A 17642-nucleotide genomic window follows, 5' to 3' on the forward strand; every position below is an offset into this window, starting at 1 on the left:
TCAGGTGAATGGATACTCTCTACCCTTTAATGGCTTTAGGATAACACTGTGCCAGCTCCCCATGTTCTCACAAAATCTCAGTGCTGATCCTGTGGCAAGACTTGCGCTGTTCCACAAGAAGCAGGATGCGCTGTTTGCAACTAGTGCTTTCCAAGGCTCCATCCCCATGTGCTTGTGCTGGGAACAAGCAGTATCATTCTGTCAGTGGGGTCTCTGCTGATCCTGGACGGTCAGAAGTCAAGTGCTCCAAAGCAGTGGTTGCAGCAATGTTCAGCTGCTAATCCTTTCAGAGGGGCAGAGTATATGCTTGGTATCGAGTGTCCAGCTGGGTGCATACAGCTGTCCTGGCACTAAAGCATCACAGTTTGCTCTGAGCGAACTCCAGTGCAGTAGTCAGGGCTCCCTGCATGCCTTTGGCATTTCCACTGCCCTTAGCAACGATGGGAGAGCCTCCTGCCTTCCCTTCCATCTGCGTACAGACAGCCACGGCCCAGTCAGCAGCAGAGAACGTGGGGAGGCAGTTCTGGGGAAGAGACACAGACAATTTATTTGTACTGTGCATTATTTGCAGTCTATGAATAAAGAAAGGTAACAGCACCCTCTCCTCACCCAGCCTGAGGCAGTCATGACTGTGAGGACCATAAAGGCTGAGCTTACATGTTAATGCTGTACTTTGCCCCTGGGAAAACACAGCCTGGAGGATCCAGGGATATCCGTGCCCAGCAGAGACTGAAAGCACATTTGGTCCTGCTACAGTCATCTCAGGTTCTGCCCCTGTGTGATTAACCACCAACACTGGACAAAGCCCCAGGAAAAGCCTCAAGCAGGACCTGCTGAGCAGCGGGTCCAGCCCCCTTGGCAGGCAGGTTCCCCTTGTCTCTACCAGGGTTCTGCTTACCTTGGACACCTGACAGGCACAGAGCACCTCACCCGAAGCCTGAGGGCTGAGCAGCAGGACTGATGTGCCAGGAGACTTGTGACACAGCTGGTTCACTACTTTCATTAGGATCTAAGAGAGGCAGGGAGAAGACAGGTCAGGCAACAGCAAAGGAGACTAGCATCCAGCAGCAAATGTGCCCAGCAATTCCCTCTTGCTGTTTGCAGCACCTGAGGTATTGCTGGGCCAACAAAGAATGTGGATCACTCACAGAGAGGGAATCAGCTGGGACAGTATCAATGATGACAGGCTGGTTGCAGTATTTTGCTAGCAAGATTTGCGCCTTCTTCTCAGCCTGGAGGGAGAAAAACAGCACTTTGAAGGGCTACAGGTGGCACGGGGGGGCTGGATGGGTGTTGCGGTGACCCCCCCCACTGTGGGGCTGGGGCAGCGTGATGCCAATCAATCCCAGCCCATCCCCCGGACCGAGTTTCCCGAAGAGGCAGACTCAGAGGGTGGGTCGATGGGCGGCTCAGAAGCCTAAGATGCACCCCCTGGGCGGTGCCCGGATCCAAGCCGCCTCCCCCGGTTCGGGAAAATTCCCGGTTACTCGGTTGTTCACTGGTTCTCTTTTAGAACTCCCGCCTCTCGGTTTACCCCAGTGGTTCTTGTTAAATTGTATCCTCCCCCTGGCCTGTAACTCATTGGTTGTTTTCCCCTTTCACCGCGGTTTTCAAATTCCCTATAAAACTGAGGACAACCCTCGGGGGAGGATCCCATCGCATTCCATCCCTTCCGAGCTTGTTCGGGTTGTGAAACTTCTGACAATAAACCTGTTAGGAGGCAGACCAGAACAGCCTCTCTCTTCCTCTGTCTCCGAGCTAACGTGAGCCGGTCCCATCGGCTCCTGCCGTGTTCCCTCTGCCGAGAAGCCAGCTAGCCAGCCCAGCCAGCAGCACCCATCCTGATGCCAAAGTCGCTTCAGCGACGCACAGAAGAACGCAGCTGGACTCTCTCTGACCGGGGGCACGCCAGAGCTCGTGCCTTGAGCACAAGAACTGCGTTAGATGGGGATATATGCATGCAATATACACACAAAAGGAATGCCAAGCGCTGCTCTGTGGGACAGATGGGAGATGTTTGATAGCAGAAGTCAAAGTAAGACTGGTGGACTGAAATCTCCATGTGGACACCCGTACAGCCCTCCTTCCCCAAATGCAAGCAGAGATGAACCTCTGTCAAAAGTGGAATAGGGAGTGATTCATTCAGTCCCCAGCCTCTTTCCTGGACCTATACAGCGCCACATGTCTCTGGAAGGCTTCTGTGGCAAGATGCTCCTACTTTAAGAAAGGGATAGTTCTTCCTGAGATCTCTAAGTTACCAATAAGCATTTCTAATCTCTTTTCATGTAAATTGGCAGAACACAGACACATGCGGGAAGCACAGCAATATCCATGTAGCTGAAGGAAAGATTCTGTCCCGTCACTGTCTGACTGTATAACTTTGTTAAGCCCACTGTGAGGACCATCTCATCCTCTCCATGCCTAAACAAGGAGGTGATGCCCATCTGCCTACTGGTATTGGCCAAAAATGCTTGTATGGGTAGGTCTCTGTTCTCACAGGCAGGAAGACACGGAAATTCTGCAGGTGCTAAAAAAGCCCAGCCACTCATTCTCTGCATTTTAAACAATGGCCCTGGATAATGCCAGTGAAATCAACCCAACAAAGGGCTTGTGTTGCACTGTGTGTGACTGTATGGGCTTTCTTCAGCCTTCTAATGAGACCCTAGTAACTGAGTGGCTGTGAAGTGTGACAGAGACACCAGGTGCCCTGGTGTGTGCTATCACCTGGCTGCAAGTCAGGGTGCTGCTGCCTCAGTACCTGCTGCAGCTCCAGTTTTTTGATAGCTGTGTTGGCCGTTCGCTGCAGTGCTTTCAGGCTGGTCTGTAGTTCTTTTCTTTGCCACTGGGGCATTACAGTGCTGGCCACCACCTGCAAGACAAATTGCTCTGTAAGAACATTAAACTGTACCTAGACATAGAGTGCTAGTTCTCTGGGAGGTCAGGCTGGAGTATGGCCTCTTCACAGACCCTGCTTTAACCCATGTGATCAGGGCAGCCAGTCACTGTGGTGAGCAGCTTTCTCTTTTCAGCTCGCCATCTGCAACACAGACACCTGGACACTGGCAAAAATCCTTATGACCAAAGAAGCAACAGCAGGGAGCAACTTGCCCTTGCTATTGACCATGGTAAGATGTGAACCTGGTAGGGAAAAAGTGTCTCAAGTGGATAAAGCCCATACTGGACTCTTTCTATATAGGACTGTAATCCTTACTTGGGTCAACTGGCCCACTTCTTTGGAGAGGTTCTGCATCTCAGGAATAGAGGTGATCCTCTGCTGCATTCGTAGAGAGACAGAATCCACTTCCATAGCCAAGCACTGGCCTACTTCCCGGGCCTGCAGAGATGGAAGGAATGCATGCTTCAAATGCAGCAACAGAAACAATCCACAGGGATGGAGAAAGGGAGGAGACAGCAGTCATGAGCACTGAAATGCTGCTCAGAATCCAGTAAGAAGACACTTACAGATGGTTTAGGAATGACTGTTCCCACAAGACTCTGAAATACAACATTCCTCTCTAGATTTGCAACCAGCACTAGATAGTCACACTCACGAGGACCAAGCTGTCGAGCTTTATGTGGTATTTACGGTCAAAATTCATGTTTCCTTAAAAATTTGCACCAAAATCATCAGGATTTCACTGAGGAAAAACTGGGGAGCTCTGTGGAGCATCTTAGAGCTTTTTTCATTAGCAAATGCAATCTTGAAACAAGTGACTGAAGAAACAAGAGAAACACTAAAGCTGAAAGAAACCTCATCAGCTGTTAAAGCATATTTCCTGAGTTTAGCTATCCTGGTATATTTGTTATTGTTTTCACCAACAATGCTACTATTAATAAGTTTTTAAAAAGCTATTACAAGCCTTTTTCACCAGTGCCAATCCTTATGGTTTGGAGCATTTCCTCCCTGCCAGATGTCTGTGCCCAGGATGGTCCTGTGAGATTTTAGAGCAGGACAGCAGAGGACTGCTCTGCCTAGCTAGGATACACAACCCTTATTTCAAGTAATTCTCTCATGCCTGCAGCCTCCCTTGTCTCATTAACACTTGCACAGAGCTCCTCTCGAGGGCTCTCCAGGTCAGCACTTCCAGCAAAGCATGAAGATGTGCCCTGCAGCTTTTTGTTCTTCTGCATGAAGAAAAGCTTCTCTGGGACACAGATGCACAGGGGACGGCCAGCCAAAAAGTAACAGATTTGCAGGGGTGGGCTTTGCCTTCAGTGTTTCCAATTCCACTGACTATGAGTCACTCTCCTCTGACAGCAGCCTTAAAGGAAGAGCGAAGGTTTACGGGGCACCTGACACTTCCAAATACTCAAAGGACAGAGTGATCTCACAAACTCAATAGTAGGTTGCTTACTTTTTATACACACCCAGCCAGACCAGAATCACAGTTTAGCAGGAGAAGGACTAAAGAAAGGAAGCAAAAGGGCTGTAAGAATGAGGCCAAAGCCCTGTAATCATCAAGTGCAAATCCAGCTGTGATAGGCAGGAGGTGAAATCAATGCACAAAGAATTACACCTTTAAATACCTACTGGGGGATTGAAATTTATAGACCAGAGGCTTCCTGATATTTTGTGCCAAGTTTTTATCTTGCAAAAGAGGGTCTGAAGGGAGAAATGAAGGTCAAGGAGACAGAGAACTAGGATGGGAGGGAAAGGAGGTGAATAGTGAGGTTCAGTAGCAGAGCTGAGTCTTAAGGGTGAAGCAGGAAGCCAGATGAGGCACAGCAGGGAGGCTCCAACCAAAGCAGTTGGAGCTAATTGTCTATGAGGAACCTACAAAGTTTGGTCTTTCTGGCATTGCCTTGACATGGGCAGAAATCTCAGTTCCCTCTTTCTTACCTCTTTGGCTTGTCCCCCTGTCACTGCAATGACACGGCTAATCCCTCTGACAAGCTGGCGCTCGCTGACGATGGCCAGATCTTCCACAGATCCTGTTCGGAGAAGGTGCCTAAAAAGTCAGCGGAGAATAGGAAAGAAAGCACATTGCTCTTCACAAACAGAAATCAGGAAGTTTGCTTTGTTTTTAGAAAACTCTAAAGTCCACCAGCTCTTTCCTAATCCCAATACCTTGACTCTTTTCCCATCCCTAAAATCCTGATGGTACCCTGTTAGGCAAGAGATAGCAGGGTTGAAGCTACTCCAGAGGAACCTCTGTGCTACCTGCCCAGCAGGCTCCAGTCAAATGGTGCAGCCAAGTTTTGTCCTCCTTTCCTCTCCTTCAGCAGTGAGATGAATTGGCATTTTTCTCTACTACTCAGCTGCTACTCCACCACTTTTTTGTCAGGCCAGCTCACAGCCCGGCCAGTAGACTCCAGACAAAGGATAGTTGTGCAGTCTCAGGACACTGACAACCTCCCTTTTCCTTCTTGTTTATTCAACACTGGGTATGAAAACTACAGTGTCTTGGGTTCTGTTACCACAAGTAATCATTCCAGACAGCTTCACAAGAACTGATCATCTCTTCTCCCATGCAGTTTCTTGTCCTACTACTCCCAACAAGATCTCATGGCTAGAAAATTTCTCATTTTCAGCTCTGTCTGCTCTAAGACCAGTTTGTTCCTTCTTTTTTTTTTGTGTCAGCACTGTCCTAAGATTGATTAACTTTTCTTCTACTCTCATTACTGCTAAAAGCAGAAGAGGGTGAAGATAATTAATTAAAATAATCAGAGCAGTCTCAAGTTCTCACAGCTGAATGGGAGTCTCCAGCTGGGTCCCCAGCCCTCCTACAACCCCAAAGGCAAAGCACCACAACCCTGGTGTGACAGGTCACACACACCTTTCCCACACTCTGCTGGTGCTGTGGCTTCCAGGTTGCTTTCAGACTATGAAGTAAGGAAAAATGCTGTGCATTTCATTAAAGTTTGCTCACCCTGGAACTTCCAAAGCTTCGTAACTAGCCCTGTCCTCACAGTATTTTTTCAGTGAGGAAACTTAGTTTCACAGTGACAGGGAGTTGAGCTTGTAGTGATGCTTCTATCTCAGCCACCAGTGCCCAAAAACATGCCTTCTGGCTGCAAGTAAAAGTCACTTACGTCCCACAGCAGAGCTCCACAGAGGTCTGCATTGCAGCCTTGGAGTCACAGGTCAGCACATTCTCCACAGGGACCCCCAGGGACACTATCCTCACTGGATCTGGATACCCCTGACAGAGGAGATAGGGATCAGCAGCTAACAACATGGTTGTTCAGGGGCACTTACAGACTGACTACATGGCTTCAGGTGTCTGCCTCATTTTTCCCCTATTCTAGAGCAGCCCCTGAGTCAGGGGTGGCACTACTTCTCCTCCACAACCAGCCACCAGTGGGGAGAAGAAACAATTGGTGACATGACAGGCTTTTGGTCCACAGGCATAAACAGAAAGCCTGTGCATCACCAGTCTCCATGTTCTACAACACAGTGTCCTGAATCTCATCTCTGTCCTATTTTCCCTTAGGAGTTTTGGGAGACAATTCCCTTGCAGAAATATGTTGTGTCAACATCTCGTGTCCCAGCTGATTCCTGCTGAAGGAGAAGGCTCACGAAGATGTGTGCTGCCATCCTGTCATACCTCATCCACTGCCCGGAGCCCCCGAACTCTTCTTGCCAGTGTGAGGGGCACTTCAGCCATATGCACCACCTCGTTTTTTTTGATCAGATCCTGGACCACTTGCTCCACTTGCTGCAGCTGCTCCACGGTCACATGGCCCTGAGGAAATCAGCCACACTCAGGAGAAGGCTCCTGAGAGGTAGAGAACGAAGGAGGGAGAACTGGGACAGAGTCACCAGATGACTCAGCTTGGGCACACCACTCTTCCCCTGCATCTCATCTTCTCTGCTTGTAAAAAGGAACTGTGAACATCATGGCCCTCCCACCCTCTCCTCCCATGACAGATAAGGATTTTTGATGCAAGAGCATCAGCCAAAGCCCTCAAGAGAGATACTGGAATGAGTGACAGGTTACCAGGGCCAGCACTCAGCCTGACCCAAAGCTTCACAAATGCTCTTGCCTGAATGTCTGACATCAGATATGTGCCACAGCCAAGCACCATCTCTGAAAGACCCCTTTACACTATTTCGTGTCAGTCCCATGACCACTGGCCTTGCTAAGTCCTTTCCCTTCTGACCCCCATTCATCCCCTCAGCAAGCCCTGCTCAGGGCCAGGACAACGCAAAGCGGACGCAGTCACATCCAGAGGACCAAGCTTCATTACTCAGATAAAATGTGACTTGTCTCTGAAGGAGTGATTACGGCAAGAGGGGAAAAATCCCTGGAGAGAAGAGCAGTACTGGAATGGTGGTACTGCTGAGAACTAGGAAACTGGATTTCAGAGTCACCTTGGCATCAAAGTCGAAGCGCAGCCGCTCTGCTGTCACATGGGAGCCCCGCTGCTCGGCGCTGTCACCCAGGACGTGGCGGAGCGCGAAGTTCAGCAGGTGCGTGGCGGTGTGGTTCGTCATGCAGGCCAGGCGCTGCACCTGAAAGCACACACCAGTCAGCAGGAGTGCTGGTTCTCCACAGCTCAGGGGAGCAGGGCACGGCACAAAGAGATAAGGAAAAGGCTGCATGTGAGGGGATAGGAGAAGATGGAGGAAAACCAACGGGTAGCACAGCTGTCAGATGAGTTACATGACAGGGCAGATCTAACTTCTTTTTCCATGGGATCATCTTTGAAAAACAGTAAAGGGTAGGCTGGATACTTTTGGACAGACCAATGGCTCGCAAAGATTACAGAGTCAGTTGTGATGTCTCCTTCCCACTGCACACTACAATGAAGAACAGTGTCAAGAATACAATGGACAAAGACCTGCTGTGCCCGGGTTACTCAGGACATCACAAGGAAAAGGTTAAGAGCAGTTAGCTTATCAACCTCATCCACAAAGAGCTGCACTTGGTCACCAACACGCAGGGTTTCCACAGCAGTGACCTCATGGATCACGTAGCCACCACAGAGATGAACTGACTCTACAGGGAAGAGTACATCCTGAGAAAAGAGACAGAAAGATGAGTTAGGACACAGGGAAGATCCAAATACCTGTGCTATGTATCTGCTTGACCCAAACACAATTCCCACCAATCCCTAAAAGAGAGGGACGGGTGGGAAAAGCAGAGAGAAGCTTACTGCAAACATAACCAAAGTGTCCCAGACCTTCCATGTACCCAGCCACTCACTACACACATACATTGAGGTTGCCAGCTTGCAGTGGAGGGGCACTAATGCCACCCGTGCTGATGAATTTTCTTAGCAAGTATGCTCATCCATGAGAAAATGGACAGCATCTCCCAAGGCACCTGTCTCTGGCATCCAAGGTACCATTTCTGCCTCAATGGGATGGAAACAAAAACTGGACCACCACTTTGGCTTGGGGGGAAGTGCTGAGCAAGGCACTGTCACATTCTGCAAGGCTAAAAAGGCCCAGGGGTGATTATCAAGAGCTGGAATGGGGAAAGGAGAAAAAGCTGCACCTCATGTAACTTCCCAGGACAGGGTCAAAGCTCTCCCTCTGGCAAGGCTGAAGGAACATGCTGCAGAAGTGGAGGTCCTCCCTGACGCTCTTGGGGGGAATATGAGTTTTTGCACTGGATGTCAGGTTGGGCACTGCTTGCAGCTGTCCAGGACTGACCAGAGGTAAGTTACTTAAGTCACAGACTCTGTGGTCAATGACTGCCTTCTCTCAGCATTACAACCCCAGCTGGCAAGAATGCAGCACATTGAAGGAAGACCTGAGAAGACTTTAGTTTTCCTCAGCAAGATGAAATGCAAAGAGCTGTGAGAGACAACCAGAGCAGCAAGTACACCTCTGTGAAGTTACTGCTGATTCTGCCTCACCCCACCTTGATGCCAAGGGAACTGTCAAGAGACAGCAGCTTGCGAATGAACACAGTAAACCCATCACTTGGGGAATTGTGCCTGGCCTCAGAACCCGTAGCAGCCTTGGGTTAGGCAGCAAAGGGCCTTACCTGCTGTCCTAAACGTATCATGTAGCCTTGGTCAGAATCTTGCCCACCCTGCTCTGCATAGAAGTTAGTCCTGTCCAAGATGACACCACAGCGCTGCCCTGCCCCAACCTCCTTCTGGAGAGACTGATCTCTGTACAGCATCAGGACAGTGGCCTGGCATGGACTGAACTCTGTCAGGGGAAAGAAGACAGCAGCAATTAGTGCACACATCCTGTCAGATTGCAACAGGAAAGGAGGGATCACTTCCCCATGCCAACCCTGCCAACACCCGGGCTATACTGAAAGCTGGCACTTTGCCTTGGTAGGAGAGGAACAGCTACTGGTAGAAAGGACAAAGGACTAGAACTACTTCACCCCTCACTTACCTAATGACAGAACTGCTGAGTAGCAGCTAAGCAGGCAGGGACACCCAATCCGGCTCCACATGAGCCTGGTAGAAGAAAATGTGGCACAGACACATCTGCATCTTGCTACACTGCAAGCTTGGCAAACCTGACTTTTATGAAGAGATGACAGACATTGTGGATATGGGACAGCAGGGATGTCACCTTCCTGGACGCAGCAAGCTTCTAACATGCTCTCCCATAGGATCCTTGAACCCAAACTTGGGCACTATGGACAAGTGGACCATAAGGTGGGTGTGTAACTGGCTGGGCAGGGGGCCCCAGAGAGAATTGCTCAGTAGTTCAGTGTTCAATGATATTCAGCTACTAGTAGAGCTACTTGGTGGCTGTAAGGGACAACACCACTCAACATCTTCCTTAATGACTATCCCTGACAAAATGGGATGTACCCATATCCCACTTAATTGGCAGGGACTGGCTGATATCTTGAAGAACTGGACTGCTTTACAGAGGTATCTGAGCAGTCTACAGAAATGGACTGACAGAAATCTTAGGCTCTCAGGAGCAAGCTGAACATAAACCAGCAGGGTGCCCTTGCAGCAAGGAAGGCTGCCTGCCTGCTGGGCTGTATGAACGCAAACATAGCCAGCAGGTCAAAGAAGAGGTTATTCATCCCTATTTAGCATTTGGGAGACTACATCTAGAGTACAGAAAATTCTGGCTGTGTGTAAAGAAAAAAAAACTTTACACTCTAAGAGTGATAAAGAACAGGGAACAGAGAGGCTGTGAGATCTCTGTTCCCGAAGATACTGAAAACTTAAATGGACAAGGCTCTGAGCAAGGTGATACAACTGTGAAACTGATGTTACTTTTATCAAGAAATTGGACATCCAGAGATCCCCTTCAACCTGAATTATTCCATAATTCAGAAGCTGAGAAGGTGGGACAGTTCTAGCTTGGAGATTTCAGCCAATGTCACTGCTAGGCTTTTTTCCTCTGTTGTGCTCTTGCTGTAGTATATATAGCTTGAATTGCCTCGCTTTCTGCTTAGCGTGGGCTGCCACCGGCACACTGGGTAAAAGGGAGTTGGCTGTACACAGCCATCTCTAATTGTCTGTGACAGCCACACCACCTCTTGCTCCCCGTGGCTTAACTTCATGCCTTCCATAGAGCATCAGCAACCTCAGTTACCCTGGATGCCAAAAAGCCTGCGCTGGCACCTAGTGGTATGCCACGGAAACAGCAGGGGCATGGTTTCACACAACTACATAATCCCTTTGCGTAATTACCCTTCTTTCTCCCGAGCGCACACACCCAGAAGCCTAATTGTTGGAGACAGACTTTTCTCCGGAAGAAATCAACAGTCCCTGTTTCACCACTGCACCCAGGTGGTGCCAATGCAGAGCTCAGCCTTGTTACCAGCCCAGAGCCTTCCTAGGGACATACCAACAGCACTAAGAAAAGCACCTAGTTTGGGATGAGCTACAGCGGTAGGGAAAAGCTGCGGCAGCAAGGTGGACAGGTTTGTACCACGAAGTACACGTTGTGCATGCATGAGGTTAGGCAGCAAAAGCAGTCATGTGAGGGACTGCAGCAGAGCTTGCCTTGCAGGAGGCCAGGCACTCACCGTAGTGCCCGTGCCGCCCCAGCGTGTAGGCGTACTTCGGGGAGTCGTCGGTAGCAGGCACGCTGCTGCTCCGCAGCTGAGCCAGCGAGTGCACATCCAGCTGGGTGTTTGTGTTGCCTGGCTGTCCTGCCTGTGGGCCACCAGCCTTCCGCTGCAGCAGAGCAAAGGCACGGTTAGATGGGAGATACCTGGGGGCAAGCAAACGTAACTGGAGCTACAAGGCTAGGAATGATTTCTTCCACCTTCATGGAAAAGGCTTGTTCAGATCCAGGCTGATGTAGGCTACTGTTAACCAACCCCATCCCTTCAAACCTCACAAGCACTCAATACCACTTGTGCTAGCCTTGAGCCAGGCCATACACAACTCTTAACACATTGCTCCTGGCACAGCTTGCTGTGTAGCTGTGAAGCTCCCAGGTCATTAAAGCTCAGGACAGCAAGGCCTCAAACCAATTACTGCACTGGGGGGTGGTGGTGGTGGTTGGTGGGCAGTGCAAGTATTTCAGCACTACAGAGACCAAGGAGATTTTGTAAACTCTTCACAAATAATTTGCTTCTTGGGCTGTCTAAGCTGGTTCTACCTTGTGTGAGAAGTTAGACTACATGACCGACAGAGGAGTCTCCTAACCTATATAAGTATTTTATAACCTTCACTCCAGCAACAGTCAGCATCATAAAATACCTGAAGAAAAATCGCCAGCCAGTACTTCAGTCCCACATTCAGAAACAAGAGGATTGTGATGACACTGCTATTTCAGACTCACTTCCCCTTCAGCGAGAAGGTATGTAGTCCTGTGGTGCTCCAAAGAGCCTCAGCAGTGAAAGGGAGCCTGCTTCCATGTTCACAGGAGATAGGTAAGGCTTTGAATGACTCGGACAAGGCAGGTTTCCCTCTTACCTTTGCATCTTCCAGAGCAAGTTCGTTAAAAGCAGCTGAATCCAAACTGATTCCCTTCTCTTCAAGCATCAAGTCAATCAGATCCCGAGGGAATCCCAAACTCCCATAGAGAGACCAGGCTACTTCAGCTGTAAGACAAAAAGAAGGACAAGAACTCTGTGTGAACACAGAAGGCAAAGGCATCTCAAGATTTGTCTGGATGGGACCAATCTAGTGTGTGCTTTGGTAACTGGATCCACCTGTACTGTGTGCAAAAGTTAAAGGGGAAGAGAAGCCATGCAGTTCTTTTTGCATGGGACTGAGTACTAAGGATGCTCTACAGCCCCATTCCTGCTAAAATTCAGTGCAGCACATCTAGACAGGCAGCTGCCCTGGTTGGGTCTTGTGCTACTCCTCTCAGCTGTGTGTTGTAAGGACCTAGTTATCAGTCAATAAAACAGCAAGGGTGTCGCTGTTGCGCACAGGGACAGTGAAAAACAACATAGATTCAGGTCAGAGAAGTATGGTCGAAGCCGACCCCTTTAATGCCAAAACCCCATCTTTTTATAGCATGGGTCGCAAAAGAGAAATTACGTGACTGGCCCCTTGGCTAGCCACCCACCAAAGTGAGTGGCTGAGCAGTATAACCACCCATTTCAAAATATTATTCCCAGTGAACCAAAAAACAATTCCACTATGTTCTCACAACAGCCCTGCACCTGGAAATGTTTACCAAATAGCAAACCGTCAGACAGCTAGCTTGCGTGAGAACGGAGACTTTCACATGAGACAGTAAAAAGCGGAGAATTTTTCTCTGCTAGCCTTCTCAGCATCTACACAAGGGCATGTTTCTAACTTGCTTGATGCCTAGTTGTTGTGAGAACAAAGTACTAGAAAACAACTGCAATCTGGAGAAAGGAACATCTGCTGCTCTGTCTGGGGCTAGACGGTCACAGAAAATGCAGGGGAGACAGACACCAACCAGTTTTGACTGCCATGCTTGTGAGGACCTGGAGCAAACTGTCTCTAAGTGCAGCTTGTCAGAGGAGGGACCCTCACCTGGGAAATTTGTGGAGGGCTCCATCTGCTGCACTGTCCGCTCGATGATTCGCCTCCCACGCTCCAGGGAGGACAGAAACGCGGCCTCGTTCTCATTGATGATATCCTTGATCTGCCCAAGGATCAGAAGAAGGGTTAGCCACAACATTTCAGGGAGTTCCCCAGCTCAGCTCAGCCCTGCTCAGTCAGCTCAAAGCATATCAACTGCCCTTTGTGTTCTGCAAGTATCCATCACAACATGGCTCTGATGCATTATTGAACAGTGCCAAAGTCATTGTGCCTCCTGTCACCATTCCTGTCAAGGAAATATTGACCATCCACGTGGGGGAGGCTTTAAGCTGACAAATGTTCCCTATTGGGCATTCTTATCTGTGACCCAATTACAACTGTATGTCTGGAACAGCCAGAGAAGTTGCTGTCAGTGGAACCAACCAGGGACTAGCCTTAAATCATCACTCCACTTTAGACAAAGAGTATGCAGGCAAGGACAGGCTGTACTTGCACTCAACAAAAAAAGCTACTGGAGCTTTTTTAGAGCAACAGCTTACACAGGACATGCAGTCCCTGGTAAGGATCTAGTGGAGCTCCCACATGGAAATCTGCCACAGATACTTCTTGTGCCCAGCACATCTCAGCCCACCCACGAGAACGTGGTTACAGAGGAGGCGATGCAAACTCCTCCAGCTAAGTCCCAAGGGCGAGCTGATTTCTGGCCCTGAGAGCAGTGCCTCACAAAGATAATGAGAGGGGGGATTCCACATTGCTCACCTGGTTGGCATTCCTCGTCAGCTCTGGATAAGCATCTCCCTGTGAAAGTGAGCCTCAGTTAGTGATAACATCCTCAGCATCCTCCTCAGGGGATCTCACAGCATGTCACAAACATTATAGAGGTTACTTGCATACACTTACACATGCTTGTGCTGACTGTACCATTGATGACACTAGGCCCCCTCCCTCCCAAGTGATACGGGGACAAGAGGTTTTTAATGCTGGAATGCACATCATCAGGTACACCTTCCTGACTGACTCCTGACAGTGTGCAGACAAGGGACATGGGGCTGAATAGGACATGTGTGATGACTTTTTTCCCCAAGACAGCAGTTTTACTCACCAGCACTTCCACTACAGTAGGCACCAGGGAGGCCAGGAGCCCAGGTGGAGCCTGCAGAACTTCAGAGCAAAAGCGTACAGCCCTGCGCAGGATCCGACGCAGCACCAGTCTGAAAACAGGGCAGGATTCCTCAGACAGCCTTGTGAGCATCCCTGTCCAGCTCCCACATCCAGCATCTCCCAGCTCCTCTGGTCTGATTTATCAACACAGGCCAGCTGCTCCCAACACTCTACACCCATCCAAGGGGAAGTCAGCAGATTGGAACCCCCTCCCGGCTCTCATCTTCCTGCCTCCCCAAAAGCTCATGCGCTCCCTATCTTGGGCCCGCACCAGAACCTCCTCCCTGGCTGTTCATATTCCTTCCTAGACCTAACTCCCTTCACCCCATGCCATTTCCTTCTGTCCTTACTCTGCTCCAGAGAAGCCTGGGTAGATGCCATCAGTGATGCACACGCACAGGGTGCGCACGTGATCTGCCACCACGCGGTAGGCCATGTTCACATGCCCAACATCAGCATCCCCAACCAAACCTTGGTATCTGGGTGCCCTGCAGCCCTAAAAGAGAAAGTAGGGAGACAGATCAGCAGAAATTAATGGCTGCAGAAGAAGTTTCAGTGCAAGAGGCAACCAGCCATGCCTGACACCATGTTTCTCAACTACCTCTGAACCTAAGATGTACTCCTTAAATCCTTCCACACCACTACAGACCAAGACTTCTGTACCTTACACAGGTCAGCCAATGCCCTGGCACTGAGAAATTTAAGACACTTTGAAGGAAAAACGAATCAGCAGTGCCAATATTCCAGCAGATTTCCAACCTGGAATTCTCCCTTTTTTCTAGAACGCTGCACTGGACCTGGAAGGACATAATCTCCTGTCTCAAAACACTGCTCAGTAACATGCAGAGAAGGCTGTACTATGGTACCCAGCAAACAGTCTGTGTGCAAGGAGCTTTTGCTGGGTGGTGACTCTGAGGGAAGCACCATCACCTTGTGAATGGCATCCAAGATGGGAGTGAAGAGATCTGTGTCATAGTTGGAGCGTTTGTTCTGCAGAACTGTCACCAGCCTTTCCAGACCCATTCCTGTATCCACATGGTGCTGCGGCAAGGGAAGGAGATTCCCCTCCACCTCTCTGTCAGCCAGGCAGGGGAAAAAAAAAAGGTAAAAGAGAAGCAAGGATCAGTTCATGGGCAAAAATAAGGAACAGGTGAATCAAAGAGAATGGGAAACTGACAGGGGATGGAAACAGTGGGTGACCCAGCATAAGGAAGCTCAAGGACAAGACTGCCTGCCTTGGCCCTATCAGGCAGCCAGGATCTGACCGTCACATAGTCAGGATAGGCTGCAATGTTAAGGAAAAAGGCCTTCCCTAATAGGGCCAAAGGCCTTTTCCTCCTCCTCCAGGCTGCTGCAGACCTCAAGAGATCTCTGGAATGCAGCATTAAGGGAGAATAGGCAGTGTGTGGATACAAAAATGCTGTTAGCAAGAAATTTTCCTGCTTCTTTCTAGGCCCGTGGGATACTTTTCTCTCTCATGAAGATATTTGCAGAGTTCTGTAAACCATGAACACCTGCGACCTTGTAGGACTATGTTTATGGTACAGTAGAAAAATATTTTGACAATGGATGTTTTAGGATTCTAGCCAATCACCCCAGGGGGTGGCTGATCCTTTGACCAATTAGACTATGAAGAAAAAAGTCTATAAAAGAGTTCGTAAAATAATTAAATAAATCAATCTTGCTGCACAATTCCTGCCTGCTGGATCTTTCTCCTCCTCCCTAGAGCTACAGGATACAGTACTAGCAGTGAAGGTTGAAGAAGACAGGGAAATAAAGCAAAGAGGACCAAGAGCCATGCTCAAATCCCCATAGCTTCTCTCTTGCTCCTGGTATTGCCAGCTCCTGGAAAACAGTGGTAAGTCTGAGAATATACACATGATTTTGGAGTCAGGCTAGGGAGAAAGGCTCTGGAGTTCAGATGAGATGCCTGGTACCTGCTGTACTGCATGAAGACCAAGTTCCAGATCTCCACTACATCGGGGTTGCCCTGGTTCACCAGTGCTGCAGCATTTCTGCCACCACCCACGTGGTCATAGTGGATCTCTGTGCAGGGACCGCAGGGACCTGTGTCCCCCATCTCCCAGAAGTTGTCCTTCAATGAGAAAGGAAGCACGTGACTGGCAGGCACCCTGGAAAGGCAAACAACAGAGGTGGCAGTGCTGAGGCATATACACAAATCACACAGTAGCCTAGATCACAGAGAAAGTTGGAAGAAAGGAATCCTTTCTTCCTACTACAGACTCAATAAGCAAACACATTAGAATTCCTCTGCTTCTGTTCACAGAGAATTACTCTCCTTAGCAAGATTAAGTGGGCCAAAGCAGACAGGACCCTAGCCTCAGCCCAAAATGACTGGCAAACACAGCCTGGCCCCTGCTGACCGAGACAGGCTCCCCACTAGGTCTGTGGAGCACCTTGCTCCTTGGAGCAGAGGCAAGACCTGAACACCACCAGTGGCACAGAGCTGGCTGTCTTGGGTTCAAAGCAGCCTTGGGTACATGCAGCCTGGAACAAGCTCCCAAAGCACAGCAGTGCTCTCTGCAACGGCTGCACCCTCTCACTGAAGCAACCATTGCTTCATCTCCTCCTTTCAGAGGAGAATGTACTCTCACCATGCAGAGGAAGCAAAGGACTGGAGATCCTGTATGCACTTCATCCACGCCAGCCAGTTTTAGGCACATACCCATCCCCACCGATATTATCTGAGAATGAACCAAAAGTTCAAGAGACTCAGTGAGCTCAGAGCCCAGCTGCCTTCTAACAGCCCAAAGAAACCAGAAACAAAATGGGTTTAAAACATAATCTCTGGCCCCTATAGCTGATGAACTAAAGAGCAAATGCAAAACTGTGGAAAGTGAAATGTCAGCACCTGCTGCTCAGAACCTCTTCTCTAACACGCTTACCCCAGGCGGAGCCACACATCCCTGCACTCCTCATCTGCGCTCAGCCCCAGCGAGGGGTCTCCACCAAAATAGGTGACGTAGAGACGATCTCTGGGGATCTCATAGACCTCTGTCAAGAGCTCCCAGGCCATGCTACACGCCTCCTCCTGAGCAGGTAGGGAACATAAACGAAGCACAGTAATTCAGGAAGAGTCTTTAGAATGGGAGTCAAACAACAAAGACGTTAATTTCAGCTGTTTCTCTCCTTTTCTAATTTTCAAGTGTATTTCAAAGAGCAGGATGAGGGTCAGGAGAGTGAGACAGATCATTGCTGCCAGCAGAAAACTGACATTCCTAAAATGTTATGAGACCTTCAGCATGGTGTGCATCTATGTGCTCACCAGCAGAGTTACATGGATATTTTTTTTTCACAGAAAAAATGTATTCATTCGCCAGCTAAAAAACCTAGCATCCTTTATTCTTCTTCCCTTTTCAAACTTACTAGTAATAAGCATCAAATGAACTGGTAACATCTTTTCACCATATTAAATGGTCAACACTGGCATTCTCACAGAAAACCTTGATTTTTATGTGTTGGTCACAGCTTTAACAGGCTGAGTGCTTTAAGAGTCTGCAGGGCACATTTAGTGACAGAGCCCATCAGCTGACCATCTCTGCTCCAGGCCACAGAGCTCCCAGGAAGTAATTTGGACCTTACCAAAACACCTTCTGCACACATTC

General features: G+C 49.2%; 2 protein-coding genes across 6 annotated transcripts in view; one reads left to right on the forward strand and one right to left on the reverse strand.

Annotated features, from left to right (window-relative positions):
- Window positions 1-17642, reverse strand: part of AARS2 (alanyl-tRNA synthetase 2, mitochondrial) — an 18651-nt gene continuing 1009 nt past the window's right edge. The window contains exons 3-22 of one of the 4 annotated variants that reach the window (XM_032102714.1): window positions 16923-17068; window positions 15954-16148; window positions 14947-15091; window positions 14367-14512; window positions 13958-14066; window positions 13615-13653; window positions 12847-12958; window positions 11809-11936; window positions 10911-11061; window positions 8940-9109; window positions 7849-7962; window positions 7316-7456; window positions 6549-6686; window positions 6034-6143; window positions 4841-4949; window positions 3212-3334; window positions 2759-2869; window positions 1149-1232; window positions 899-1009; window positions 1-523 (exon numbers count right to left, since the gene is read on the reverse strand). In XM_032102714.1, coding sequence (XP_031958605.1) covers window positions 359-523; window positions 899-1009; window positions 1149-1232; window positions 2759-2869; window positions 3212-3334; window positions 4841-4949; window positions 6034-6143; window positions 6549-6686; window positions 7316-7456; window positions 7849-7962; window positions 8940-9109; window positions 10911-11061; window positions 11809-11936; window positions 12847-12958; window positions 13615-13653; window positions 13958-14066; window positions 14367-14512; window positions 14947-15091; window positions 15954-16148; window positions 16923-17068 — 2547 coding nt within the window. In that variant the 3' untranslated portion in view covers window positions 1-358. Of the gene's footprint in view, window positions 524-898; window positions 1010-1148; window positions 1233-2724; window positions 2870-3211; window positions 3335-4840; window positions 4950-6033; window positions 6144-6548; window positions 6687-7315; window positions 7457-7848; window positions 7963-8939; window positions 9110-10910; window positions 11062-11808; window positions 11937-12846; window positions 12959-13614; window positions 13654-13957; window positions 14067-14366; window positions 14513-14946; window positions 15092-15953; window positions 16149-16922; window positions 17069-17642 lie in introns of those variants that run through there. The other 3 variants (XM_032102715.1, XM_032102716.1, XR_004238898.1) reach the window with 3 other exon arrangements.
- Window positions 9105-17642, forward strand: part of RNF8 (ring finger protein 8) — a 22366-nt gene continuing 13828 nt past the window's right edge. For both annotated transcript variants that reach the window (XM_032102719.1, XM_032102717.1), the window contains exon 1: window positions 9105-9573. In XM_032102719.1, coding sequence (XP_031958610.1) covers window positions 9481-9573 — 93 coding nt within the window. In that variant the 5' untranslated portion in view covers window positions 9105-9480. The remainder of the gene's footprint in view (window positions 9574-17642) is intronic.

This window comes from Corvus moneduloides, chromosome 3 (assembly GCF_009650955.1).
Source record: "Corvus moneduloides isolate bCorMon1 chromosome 3, bCorMon1.pri, whole genome shotgun sequence".
Classification (NCBI taxonomy): Eukaryota; Metazoa; Chordata; class Aves; order Passeriformes; family Corvidae; genus Corvus; species Corvus moneduloides.